The following is a 13,605-nucleotide window of genomic DNA, read 5'->3' as shown; positions in this document are numbered from 1 at the left end:
TGTCATGAAATCAAGAAGTTCTTCAGTCAGCAGAATTGTTCTGAAAGGAAGTATGTTGTCAAATTTTCCACACACACACACAGGAAAAAGTGTTGGATTTAAGCTATCACAGTAACTATGCAGAAGATGGTCCACCGAGTAAAGTTACAGATGAGTTATGAATGCTGCTTGGCATTCATGGCAAGACAGATTTCCCCTAAAGTTAAATTTGGGTTGGCTGGGTCAGTGCAAGGGGCAGGACGGAAAAATGACAGATTTGTTTCATTCTAAAACAATAGTTATGTATGTCTCTCCTGCTGCTGCCTTTGGCTGCCCTACTGACCAAATGGTCAAAGTAGTGCCAGCTCTGTCATCAACCCTCTCCATTCCTTTAAGCCTCCACACCAGTGTACTTTTCTCCCTGTGCAAGAATTAATGGACAATGGCAAAGATTGTGGGCCTTGGGGTAGATTGTCCTCATTGCTGTAACAAATCAGTCAATGTGCAGACACAGGCACATGCACTGCATCAAACTGTGACTGGGCATTTCACTTGACATGGGATTTCATCTAACTGTCCGGGATTAATCCCTAAAGAAAGCAGAATCTTATGTCGTCAAGGAAGATCTCCTTTCAGACGAATGAGATCTTCCCTGATTCAGTCATTCACTTCTGCTCACATAGGGCTGCGAGGAGAAAGAGCAAAGGAAAGAGCATGCATGAAAGCACAAAGTCTGCCTTCCATGTTTCCTGGTCAATGATGTTCCGGTTTAAAGCTCTGATGCTCAAAGTCTCATTAAAACTACACTGATCATCATATATTCACAACTCAATTTCTGCCTTCCTCTAGCCCACTGATCTTTAAACTGTGGCCTATGATACATTGTCAGGTGATCCTTTAGACTGGAATGAAACTAAAGGAAAAAAGGAAAGTCTTCTCCAGGGCAAACAAGGGCACACATTGAATTAAAATTCAACTCCCTCTCAATATCAATAGATCTGTACTGAACACCCAAGAGGAAAGATAAAGCACTGCAACGGCTAGGCACTGGTAGGTTTGGCCATATTTTGTCAGATGAGTAGAATCAGTGGCAAAGGTGACTGTAATACAAGATGTACTCATCCATAAAGAAAAGCAGAACAGTTGACTGCAATGCAGAGTTTTTAGAAACGGTCATCCTAGCATTTTCATTTCAGAATGTGGGAGGGGTACAAATTAGGGGCAATATTTTCCATTCCTTTCTTTGTTCTTTTTTCCCCAAGCTGAGATTGCAATGAGTAAGCGCATTAATTACAAAGAATTATTCCTGATCTAAATGGCCTAAGTAGAAGGAATATCAAAAGAAATCTCCAGGCAGCTGCTTAATCAGGATTTACAGTTTCTCTGTGTAACTGCAATGTGACTCAAGAGTACTTCTAGCCTGATTTATCTTGACACCAGGTTTTGTCCTCACTATCTCAGAAAAAAATTTTCTATGAAGACTTAGAATTTTGGCCCCTATACATTTTCCCTTTCATGATGTGGTACTTTTACCCTCAGGAAATAGTTCAGGAAATAGTGTTTGAATGCACATGTGTTTGCCATATTGTTCTATGAATCAGGCCTTCGTCTACTAAAGTCGTCTCCCTCAGAAGAATTTGCATTAAAATTAATATAAATGTACCTCTACTGTTCTATTAAAGGTTCCTCAACACAACAATATAACATAGCACAGCTTTGGTCTGCTTCTTAATTTCTTCCTTTTTCCTTCTCAAAAATATCACATACAAATCAATCTGTTTTTGTTTTCAACTCCCTCCAGCTTTAACCACTGTACAAGTAATTGCATACAAACCTATGACTACCTTGTTCTTTAACACCAAATGAAGTTCACAGATACTGTACCCAAAATGGTTAAAGAGGTCCAGTGTAACCTTTTCCCAGGGTTAGACAATTCACTGAAAAAAAAAAATCTAGATAAAACAGAAACTATTGAAATATGATGGGAATGGCACAAGAAAGTAAGTATGTGCATCTGAGTGAATGAGAGGGGCCCAAATACCTCAGGCTTTTCAATGTAAACATGCAGTTTACATCATCTTGTTTTATTGCCATGACAATGATAGCTAAGACTAAATATTTTCCAACTAGCTCTTAAACACACAGAAAAGCTCTCTTCCAATTACAGTATGAAAAGTATTTGTACCTCTCTGCAGGAAACAATTCCTTTGAACGGAGAGATTGGATGAAACAAGATAGAAATTGTCGAATAATTTGCATTAAGTAGGAAACACAAAAGTTAGAAGAAGGTCTTCTTAAAAAGTATCAGGAAATAAAACACAAAATATAATTTTGTTTAACCTGTTTACATTTGGAACCCAACAGAGCAGTAGTTAAAGTAGAAGGAATGGCAGTAGGTGAGGGCATTCTACCATTGTGAATAAGGGAGGGGGGGGGCCCTGAACATCTCATATTCAGTAGGGAACAAAAATAACATTACTTTTCAAACAAATCCCATGTTTCCAGATTATTCACCGAAAAGAAAGCTGAGTAAAGCTTAATTTTATTTGTAAACTTTGATTACCACCCGTATAAGAATTTAAACTGTGTACTGGGAAGACACCTAAGCAGGAAATTGAGAAAAGCCATCCAGCTGTTAATGCAGGTGGAGGGAAACTTGTCCGGTTCCCCGCCTACATGACAAGGTGAGCAGCTATTGGTCGGGGAGGGGGCAAGCTGGGGCGTGTAGTTTAAAGGCTGGCGCCCATGCTTTCCCAGCCTCTTTGTTTCTCGGCAGCAGTGGAACCCACCCACCCACCCTTTAAACACTGTCAGAAGTCTAGCTGGTCGCCTTTTGGGGCCAGGTAGGAATTTTTTGGCTTTTCCCCTGATTGGCCATGGGGTGAAGCTTTTTTCGCCTACCCCTGACTGTCCCCTTGGGGTTCTTGTGGGTCTTTCAGTCAGGTTGGCCATGTCTGACAGGGTGGTGCGGGAACGGGAGGAGAAATAGGGAACCAGTGTCTACCTTCAGGCAAGCAACAGGCCGGGCCGGGTTAAGGCCAGTGCTGAAACCGAGGCTACCCAGATCAGGGGCAGCCTGGCTTCACCCCGGAATGGAATTGGGATGCTCACCTTCGTGGTTCCCGGCTTAGGGTGGGCAGAACAATTCAGCTGGCTGGAGCCCGTTTCCAGGGGTTGGTGATAAAGAACCTGGAGGAGCCTTGGGCAAGCTCAGGTTCTGAGTCAAGGTGGTTCGCCCAAAGGAGGGCTCAGACAGGAACTGTCTCCTCCTAGTTAGGTGCCTGCACTAAAGGGGGGTGGAGTATAGTCAAGACCTGTTGCATTGCACCAATAGCTGCGCAGCCTTGTAATGGAATAAATCATGGCTCTGTTTCAACCAAGTCTTTTGTGTCACACATGTTTGTGGGGGGAAATCTGTGCAAAATGAATGTGAATGCCCCTGAAGATTAAAGTGAGCTTCAATACAGATTCCAACTTTATACAGCATTTTTAAGTTACATTTCAGGTCCTGACATGGTAAATCAGTAGGAGTACCCCTTGACCAAGAACTAAGATGACAAAACCTGGAAGACAACAGCTTGCTACCTGGAATGGAAAATTATTTTGATAACAGTTATATACTCATGAGTGAGTGTACATCCAGGTGTACAAGCTGTTTAAAAAAAGCAAGGCATGTAAAAATGATAATTTATGCAATTTATGTCTCCTCATGAAGTTATTTTTGATTACATGACCATAGTCTCAGTAGCATACAGTAAGATATACCCTCTACTAAATGGGCACCTTTTAATCTGGTATCCTCTTATATTTAGCAGGGGGAGAGTAAACACCCTCTTCACCCCACCACAGTGTCTTTTCCAGGGGCTGGGGCTGAAATCTCTTTCGCACCTTTTTTTAAAGATTGCAAGTCCTGTGGGGAACCATTTATTTATGTAAATCGCTTTGTGAACTACCTTTGTTGAAAAGCAATAACATTCTTTTACATTCTCAATAATAATAATTACAGGGAGTCTCATTTTTCTACTTCATAAAATATTTCTCTATAATTTTTTTTAAGAAAATCAATTATAATGCTCCAAATGAAAACCTATTTTTTAAAAGCACTTTAGCAGATAACTCAATGCAGACTGAAATTGTGACTGGATAACAATTCATATTTTTGATTAAAGATTTCCTAGTTAGCGCTTTGTGGAAATGCACCTTACATACTGCAAGAGATGCCCAACCAACATACTGCAAGAGATACACAATCTGAACAGAGTATTGATACCATTAAGAAGCATACATAATGCTGATACCTGATAACATATTGTGAACCAGAGTAGCAACATTAACGTCTTGGAGATGTTTGAGGGTTTCGGTGTGGAAAAGGCGAAGTGTTGATCCTGAGGTGAAGGCAATCCAGATCCCAACTCCCGCAACAGCCATATGAGAAATCACCATCCCTTCCTCTTGATGAGCTTCAAAATGACTCTGAAAGACAGTCAGATAGTAATCAGAGGTTTGGAGCCAAACATTCAAAATTAGTAGTCCAGCCAAACGATACATTACCTTAAGCTCAGAACTGGTCCTGCATACGTTTTGTTAGCAGCTGGGGGAAGGGAAGGAGAATCAGGATTCAGAGCACAGTGTAGGACAGTGGTACTCAAACTGTGAGTTGTGACTCCCCAGGGAGCCATGGAATCCTCATAAAAAACCCACCAACCTATACAATGTATAGGATTGAAGCCCTAATGGGGAGCTGTGGCCAATGGCCCAGTAGGTCAAGGAAGTAGACAGTCAAAAAGGTTTGGGAACCACTGGTGTAAGGAGAAAAAGAAAGTTAACCTTTTGACCTCAGTACAGTCCTCATTAGATTTCTCACCACCCAGCTTTCGTTTACCAGCTTTCCTCCCAATGCAACTAACAATTATGGGAGGAAGGGAGAAAGAGGATCTGCAACAAGACGTGAAGAGGAAGGGTTCAAACCCCTCAGCCCCCATATCGCTATCACAATCCTGAGTCCCTTGGCAGTTGCTATTTAGGAAACCAAAATTATGCAATCAAGGACCAATGATATGCTTAGCTAATATACACTGTAGTTTGAGCCCGTGTTCATAGACATGCATTCATAGAGTCAACTGCCTTCTACCAAGTGAGACCTTTAGTCCATCTAGCTCAGTCCTGTCAAGTCTGACTAGCAGTAGTGCTCCAGGATTTCAAACAGGTGTCTTGCCCAGTTCTCCCTAGAGAAGCCTAGGATTGAACCTGGAACCTTCTGCATGCCAAGCAGCTACTATACAACTGAGCTACAGCCCCTACCTGAAAGATTGGGGCTATTATAACCAAAGAAAGAAAATTATATTAAATTCATCAACACTGTAATTTACTTTTTTATTTCTTAACTCCATACGATAAAGCTATTGAAGATGAGCTGCGCTGGAAGAAAAATAAATGCTGATATTAAGGGATAATCTTTAAAAAAGGGGTTATTTGAAGATTATTGGTTGCTATGATACATATGTGACACTGTACAGAACTGCTTTTTTCATTATCAGCATAGGCTAGTGAGAATCATGAGTAGTAATTTAAGGCTGCAATCTTATGCTCAGTTCCCTTGGCATAGATTCCAGTGAATTCTATTGGAATTACTTCTGAGTAGACATGCATACAATTGCATTGAAAAGCTGATCTTGGAGGAAAAGGAATATAAGAACTTGCCAGACTCCTCTTGAAAACGCAGTGAATGTTGTTTCAGTGTAAGATATTGGGCAGTAGTGGTGTTCAATGCTGACTGAAAAGCTATGTCACTTGTATGAATAACTGAAACGTGTCAAAAATATGCAGACTCCTATGTCTTTCTTCTACACACTAATCTCTGCAGGCAATGCTGTCACATATACTAACATGGCCGACAGCAGCAGCCGGGAGACTCAAGGTTCTTATGAGGTTCCTACAGATTCTGAGTGTCCCCCTATATTAAGGTATGAACTTAGCAATATTGTTTTCATACAAAGGAAGCAAATGCTTAAGGATAAGCTTCCTCCCAAATGAGAAGCTGTTGAGTGCAACCTTAGTGCAGTGTATATAATTACTTCACAGTCAGGTGTCAGTGTAGGCACGTCCCTGTGCAAGTCCTTCTCTAGGGCAGTTTGGATCCTAGTGCATTTACTGGAGTTAAGCCACAAAGCAGCTAGTTAATTCATCTAAGCGAGGGTGGGGACTATGCTCAACCCCCAGGGGGGTCATCATTATTCTACAGAAATGTCTAGAGTAGAGCTACAAGACTGAGTTCAACCTTTCTCAAACTAGAGATTGATTGATCATGTGCAGTCTCTAATCTCAGGAGACTAGTGTTGTTCCATTCTTGGAGAAGTTTACTCCTGAGTAATTTGCCAAGAACGGAGCTGCAGGGCATCACCCTGAATCTCTTCTCTGCCACTCCACCCCATAATTCAGTGATTTTCAACCTTTTTGTCTCATGGCACACTGACAAGGCATTAAAATTGTCAAGGTACACCATGAGTTTATGGACCACTGACTAGGCACACCATGTTGTTGGTGGGGGGCTCACATCCCCCAATGGCCCTACTAATAAATAATCCTCTCCCAAACTCCCGCGGCACACCTGCAGACTATTCGTGTCACACCAGTGTGCCATGACACAGTGGTTGGAAATGGTTGCCATAATTGGTCAGGGTAAGAATAAATAAAATCAGTAAAGTTTAACCACCTCCTCTTCCTCCAAAGATGCTTCCTCTGGGAAAAGCAGATTTATGAGATGGTTGCTTGGAGCATATGTGGCAAGTATTAGAGACTTGAACCAAAGTACTCTGGCGTGCGCTCTATCTGCTACACAACACAAATTCCTATGAACATGCTGAATGTCATCCAATTTCTCAAGATCTACTTTCACTAAAAACAATTGTTCTTTCAAATGAAATTCTTTGGTATGAATCAGAAACAAAGTAACAGTAAAAAAAACCAAAAACCAACAATTTAAAAAAATGTTTGTGTGGAAACCCACTGAGCAAAAACATTTATAGTCAGTGTTCTTCAAAAACCCCATGAAGTAAAACTGATGGAAGTAAGCAAGGCAGAAGAAAAAAATGGGAAGCTACAGACCAGTCGATTTATTAACAATTTCAGTATTGGCAAACTCAAAAGTGCGTAAGAGTTCATGTCAGCAGTAGGAGCTCAGAACACTACCTTCAACTGGAAGGGATAGGAATGTGGAAAGGTCATGTTCAGGGCTAACAGGAAGCATGGTTCTTTGGAGCAGGTGTAGCTTTATGTTGCTGACGTGTTTGTTTTACACATCTGCTTGGCGCTGGGTGCATGCCAGGTAAACATAACCCAGGCCCATCTTAAATCACTTCGCTTTGGGTTGATGGCATGGAAGCATCAGATTCCACAGGCCTTTAAGGAAAAGGCCAAACTTTGGTTTTTCTGGAGCAAACCCAACCCCCTCCCCCACTCCCTGACTGCCTTAGAAGAACATTTGCTGTTTTGGGGAAACTTCAATGACCAGCCACACTTTGTTTGGTCAGGAGATTTAAATCTTAAACAAGGCCACATCCTGGGAGCTTCCTGACACCGAAGTAAATGAAATTATTAGCAAGCACAAAAGAAGGGCCTTCAACCTTAACTTCCCTCACCAACATCATTATAGAGTCAGTCAAGAGGTATATGGTAACCAGGACACAGGCCTCCTGTGCAATCGGGACTCCTCTGCCTCCCGGAGTGCAAAACAACAGAAGACATCTGGACCATCAAGAAATAAAAGAATAGCCCTTGATGAACTCACCCAATCATAGCCTCCACGTTGTCCTAATGGTAATCTAAGAAGCTGGGTCTTTGCGTTCCCTGTAGTTTCCCCATCCTTGCTGCTGCTGCTCATGGATTGATCTATGACCCACTGGTGCTGTGACAAACACCCCCATTTTCTACCCAGGAACCACTGCACCTGCCAGCACCCAGGACAGGTATCAGATGAATCTCTTCTATTTCCCACCTTCCTCCGTCACAACCTTCTCCTGAGCATAGCTGCAAACTGCTGGTCAAGTAGCCGCTATGCCATCTCTCAATGAACCTTTCCCCTGGAAAGCAATTTCAGCTCCCCTGCCTTGCTTCCCACCCTGGAACTAGCCAAGGCTACTACTTAGCCTCCCTGAGTTTGTTTTTCAAATCCTTTTCTGCCTTCCCCCCCCCCACCTTTGAACCAGGAGATTCCTGTGTCTTGACCACCTAGCCCCACAAGCCCTACAAAAAATTAAAGCTTTGTCCCAGCTGATACGGATAGGTGACCTTGTCTCTGGCACCCTCAACCATTAGCTCACAAACCCTTCTTACATTCTGTGTCTCTTATGCAGTCAAATTAATGACATGCTTATTGTTTGTATCCCTTCCTTCTTTAGAGTGAGGGAAGTGAGTTAGTTGAAGTCTAGGACTCCTCTATTTATCTTTCACTAGCTAAAGGGGAGGCCTAGAAATTAGCCCCAAGACTCCACTGTACGAATCCCCAATCTATTATGGCTTTATGTGTAAAGATGACCTTTATCTCAAAGGCCTAGGACAAAACCTTTGCCTCATGGGCCTCTGAGGGTCTCAGTCCATGCTTATTACTCTGGTTCAAGATACAGAGAACAAAGATTCATCTAGCACCATGGTTGAAAGCATGTTAATGTTTTCATGCTTCTCCCCCCCCCCCCGGTCTCTCTCCTCGACCTCGCCATTTCTGCTACTGCATAACATCTGGTCCTTTAGCTCCAGTTCACCCTGGACAAACCCTCTAATTTACTTAAGATGTTATCATGCTCCCCTCCTCCTCTGCTTGCACCATTATGAACCCCTTTCTCCATGTAAGAATTTTCTCTTTCCTCTCTTTCTAGAAACCACTGGTGCTTACGACCTAGTTGTGTGAGTGATTGTTGTGTACACTGCATTCCATTTTTCAAATTCCCTTTTCCAGTTATTTTATTCTTATCCCTGTGATAAAAGATATTTATTATAGCACCTTTAACCTGATCTCCCTCTTCATTTCCTGCCACTCCACTTGAGTTGTGGCATGAGCCACTGCACTTGATGCCTACAAATTAAGAACATTCACGTACCTTTTTTTTAAAAAATTTCTCTAGGCAGTTTACAGAGAAATCCAAATAAATGACTCACTGTCCCAAAAGGGCTTACAATCTAAAAAGATGCAGAAGAAACACAATCAACAGCCACTAGAAAAGACACTGTGCTGGAATGAATAGGGATGTTTCATCAGATTCCCCCATGGGCACATATTACGCACGTCTTAGAGCATATCCAATAATGTTTTCCTCACATAGCTCTTGAAATGAAATTTCTTAGGAGCAATGCTAAATGCTCCCAGGGGTGCCCCGAAGATAATACAGACTTCCTTCTTTCCACGACCCTGCTACCATAGTTCTGGGGATTGAGAATTGAGCAATTTAAGAAAGATGTACTAGACCAAGAGAATATATATGCCAATACACCCTCTGTCAGGGTGAAGGCTTGAGCCAAATTCTTGTTGACACAGCTGCCAAAAGAATGGTTATATCCTTCTATCACTAAGGGCCCAACCCTATCCAACTTTCCAGCACCGGTCAGTCTCAAGGTAAGGGAACAAATGTTCCCACACCACTGCCTCCCCAGTGCATGCCCCATGGGCACAGCTGCAATGGCACTGGAAAATTGGATAGGATTGGGCCCTAAGTCATCACTAATCCCCTACTAAAAACAAACACAAGAAAGGGAAGAATATTTCTTGCATTACCAGTAAAGTATAGACTAGGGCCTCTGATAGTTAGCCAGAAGGTCTCTTAGGTGAGGGAAGAATCATTCTGTTCGCACAGCTGCCAACAATTTACAAAGGTGTTTCTCTTATCACAATCTGTATTTACCAGCTAATTCAATAAATTCTCAGATAAATGTATGCTTCAGTTTGTAAAGCCCCCTGCTGAAATGTAGATACCTATTAAGAGGCAGAACATCCTTGGTATATGTTTGTGTTATAGGTTAACTTATCTTGTAGTCAGTCCATTTCTCTTTGCTTATAGTACATTACTGGCTTTGATCATTAACCCAAATTTGTGCCAGCCCAGTTGTTCCTACCCCACTTATGTCTTCCTGGCTGAGATTATGCTGGGATGCCTTTGGCTTAGGTGGGAGGGTTTTGCAAGCCTCCTTCCCTCCTATGCTATCAATAGCAGAAATTTAGTGGTAGAAATGTTACTTTTTTGAAAGAGAAAAAAAAGATGGTATTCAGCCGTCCCTTGGCCAAGTTTAATGCCCTCTGACATAGTATTCTTCCAGGAAACAACAGTCTTTTATAATTTATCTGAATATACTTACATGAATTTATGTTGCTGTATGAAATGACAACTGCCTTAAAAGGTGTTTGAGACTCTGGTTCCAATTCCATGCATGTATGTTCAATAATATTTGGAAAAGGATAATTTGGTTTGTGCAACACTCTGTTCTCGTAAAAGTGAGCTAATTAGCAACAATCTGCCTGAAAGAAATGTATGTTACTTGCTACTGGATGTATAGATACGTTACTGCATAACTATAATGTCATTATTAAAAAAAAGAAAAGTTTGACTAAAAACGCATGACTGTATACATTACATTCTAATCAGACATGCAAACATAACAGCATAGCCTTAGCCACTCCCCCATTTCTCTCACTGAAAGACAGACACATGACAGAACATCATGGTTGTTGCCCAGGACACAATCTCCATACAAGCACCACAGTACATTGCTAGTTTTTCACAATCCCATTTCATTTTCATCACCCCCCCAACAAGAGCTCTATATTTCTCCCTCCTGCTCTTTCTCTAACTTCAAACGTTGCCATAGAGCTCCCGCACACATTTTGAATGCCAGTCTTCTCAAAACAGTGGTGCCTGAGATTGCCCGCCATTGTTACGACGGCACACAGCATACTCTGCATCTTTCTGTAGCCCCCCCCCCCGCCCACTTATACCCAGTACAAATGCTTTTGTGAGTCCTGGCCCAAAGAACTGTGCCAAGGACTGAACCATGCTTTCTCACGCACAGCAAGTTCTGTATAATGGGCTCCATTGTTCATAAGAAGTGACTGACTTTTACTATTTTAGAAGAGGAAAAGAAAGAAAGCGCAGCATCCAGGCATGCTACCAAAGAACACAGGGTATTTTTGTTTATCTAGCACATTTCACATGGCTCTATTTGTTTTTAAAATGATGTTGTAATGTGCTTCATCCACAGAAAAATGTTGAACAGTAGGATTGTTTCACATTCATGTTTTGACGTATTTGATGAATTCTGAGAAAGAGGCTCCTATTCACACCCTCAATGAGTGCCCAGTTTTGTGCTCACCAGACGCCTAAGAGATTGGGGCTGCTGTTGCTCTGAAGTTGTTAAATGGGAGAGAGTAGATACATCAACACATGGAAGCCAAAAACAACTTTCTTGCCAGGTATCAGAGAAGTGGAATTAGTTCCTGCAACTCTAAGACTGCATAATGGAATCTTAAACATGTTACAACATTAACATCCCAACTCTGTGCACTACTGAGTTGCACAGCAACCTTAAGCAACCTTAAGCACTAGAATCCTGATGCAACTCCTGGCTATGCATAGAACCTGGTCACAGCATAGATGCGGCAGCAGGTCAAGGTGGCGAGCTGGCACTTTCTATGGCCAAGAAGTAGTAGAACTGTGCCATATACAGGCACTACCCTTCCCCACTGCTGCCAATCATGTTCCAGGTCTTGTAGGAGCAGCCTTGCAACCATTCAAGTACAGAAGCTGGCACAACCTTGTGCCAGTCTCAGTTTCCTGTAAAGATTTCTGGGGAATCACTCACTCTTGCCAAGGATAGTTCTTATGAAAGCTGCAGCATAATAGGAAAAAAAAATTCATTCCAAAAAATAAAAGTGTTTCTAGTAATGCACAAACAATAGTCAATGAAATCTGGAAAGTGTGGTTGGCATGCAATTTCCCAGAAAGCTTAGAACAAAAAGAAACATTCAAAGTTCAGCAAAGCTAAGTTGAAACCAGGATTCCAAGAATCATAAACATGCAGCAATGGAAGAACAGTGGGTAGGAGGCAAAAGCCTGCTAGCATTTGTTGTTTGCCTTGAAAATAAATATTTTTATTTATTAGCTGAAGGAACCCATTCTTCAAATGGATTTTTAAAAGTGATTACTTTCTACCCTGTTGATGGTCAAAGATTTAAAGAATTGCATAGCTACAAAGCTAGTGCTTCTTGATACAATGTGTCTGCAGTTTTACCTGCTGGTACCACCAATTTACTTGGTTTACTAATTCTTGAACACTTGACATAAAATGCCCATGAGAGGAGCGGTCTTGCCCTGCATCAATGCCAACCTGTTACAAGGATTGTCTCTGGGACTTACTGATAGACATTGGATTGTCTCTGGGACTTACTGATAGATATTGTGAAGCATACTCTGAGCAGGAATTACAGTTTTTAAATGGAAAGGGTAGTCTAACAGGATGATTGGGATGTATGGAATAAATACAGTTCCACTTCTGCACATCTTGTAAAACCTGCAGCCTCAATGACATTGCGCCTGAGGATCATTTGAAGCCTCACGCCATTACAAAGCTTTGGCGGATTCAAATTACATAACCTTACAAATGCACTGACCTTTAACAATATGATGGTGGGCTGGCATTCCAGGGGGATTCAGTGTGTTGAAGAATTCAACAGGGTAGTTCACTGTCTGATCTGTGTTTATCATCATATCAACTGAACACCGCGTGGGCGGTTTTACTGCTTTCTACACAAAACACAATCGTCTCATAATGTAGTTTATATTAGTGATCCATAAGCAACAACTATGCAAAAATTTGAGCTTCCTAGCTTAAAAGGAGATAGGAGATAAATTAAACGTTCATGGCAATGTGAATACTGCACGGGAAGCTTTACCGCTTCAATGTAAAACATACTCTGCTTCACACAGTAGTTTTTATTAGTTATCCATAAACAAAACCCACATCAAATGTCAGATTTCTACTGCCAATTTTAAGCAGAAGCATGATAGTGGAAAAACAGGTGCAAAGGAAGGCTCTTGTCTCTCTCCATTTTGCTGTTTTCTATCCCAAAAAATGAAGAAAAGATATTAGGAATTGGAGAGTAAAACTATTTCTGGTGAAACAGAAATCTAACATATGCCACCAGATTGGTCCCAAATTGAGAGGGAGGCTCAACTCTCCCTAACATAAGCTGCAGCTGAGCCAGGGAGAAAAGGACAAGGAATTGAGGCATGATCTTGGAAAATCTTGTTTTGGTGACTGGGAAGGCCTGATGACTGAGAAGAATCAGCAGATTTCAAGAACAAGGTTAGTCAAGGAGAGGAGCCTCTGTTAACTTATATCATTCTTTTGATCCATATCCAGTGGGAAGACTAGGGTGGTACCACATAATCAATTCCATCTTCTTGACACCTACCTGTTTATATATTTATTAATAACGAAACCTGTGGGCTATGTTTCAAACAGCTATGCATACTCTTTTCCCCTGTTATTTTTTGCCAAGCAAGCAAAACAATGTGATACAAGGGTGATACAAGAATGAACAGGAGGAGTTCATAGTGCACCTCCTCCCCATGTCTGTTCACACTG

The 13,605-nt window shown here is 41.6% G+C and overlaps 1 protein-coding gene across 2 annotated transcripts in view; it reads right to left on the bottom strand.

Annotated features, from left to right (window-relative positions):
- ARHGEF10 (Rho guanine nucleotide exchange factor 10) overlaps window positions 1-13,605 on the bottom strand; it is a 114,704-nt gene that overhangs the window by 17,267 nt on the left and 83,832 nt on the right. For both annotated transcript variants that reach the window (XM_066612385.1, XM_066612387.1), the window contains one exon: window positions 4,278-4,452. In XM_066612385.1, coding sequence (XP_066468482.1) covers window positions 4,278-4,452 — 175 coding nt within the window. The remainder of the gene's footprint in view (window positions 1-4,277; window positions 4,453-13,605) is intronic.

The sequence above is a fragment of the Tiliqua scincoides genome, chromosome 1 (genome assembly GCF_035046505.1).
Source record: "Tiliqua scincoides isolate rTilSci1 chromosome 1, rTilSci1.hap2, whole genome shotgun sequence".
NCBI classification, from domain to species: domain Eukaryota; kingdom Metazoa; phylum Chordata; class Lepidosauria; order Squamata; family Scincidae; genus Tiliqua; species Tiliqua scincoides.
The sequence above is the reverse complement of the archived record's forward strand: the minus strand, read 5'-3'. Positions and strand labels throughout refer to the sequence as shown.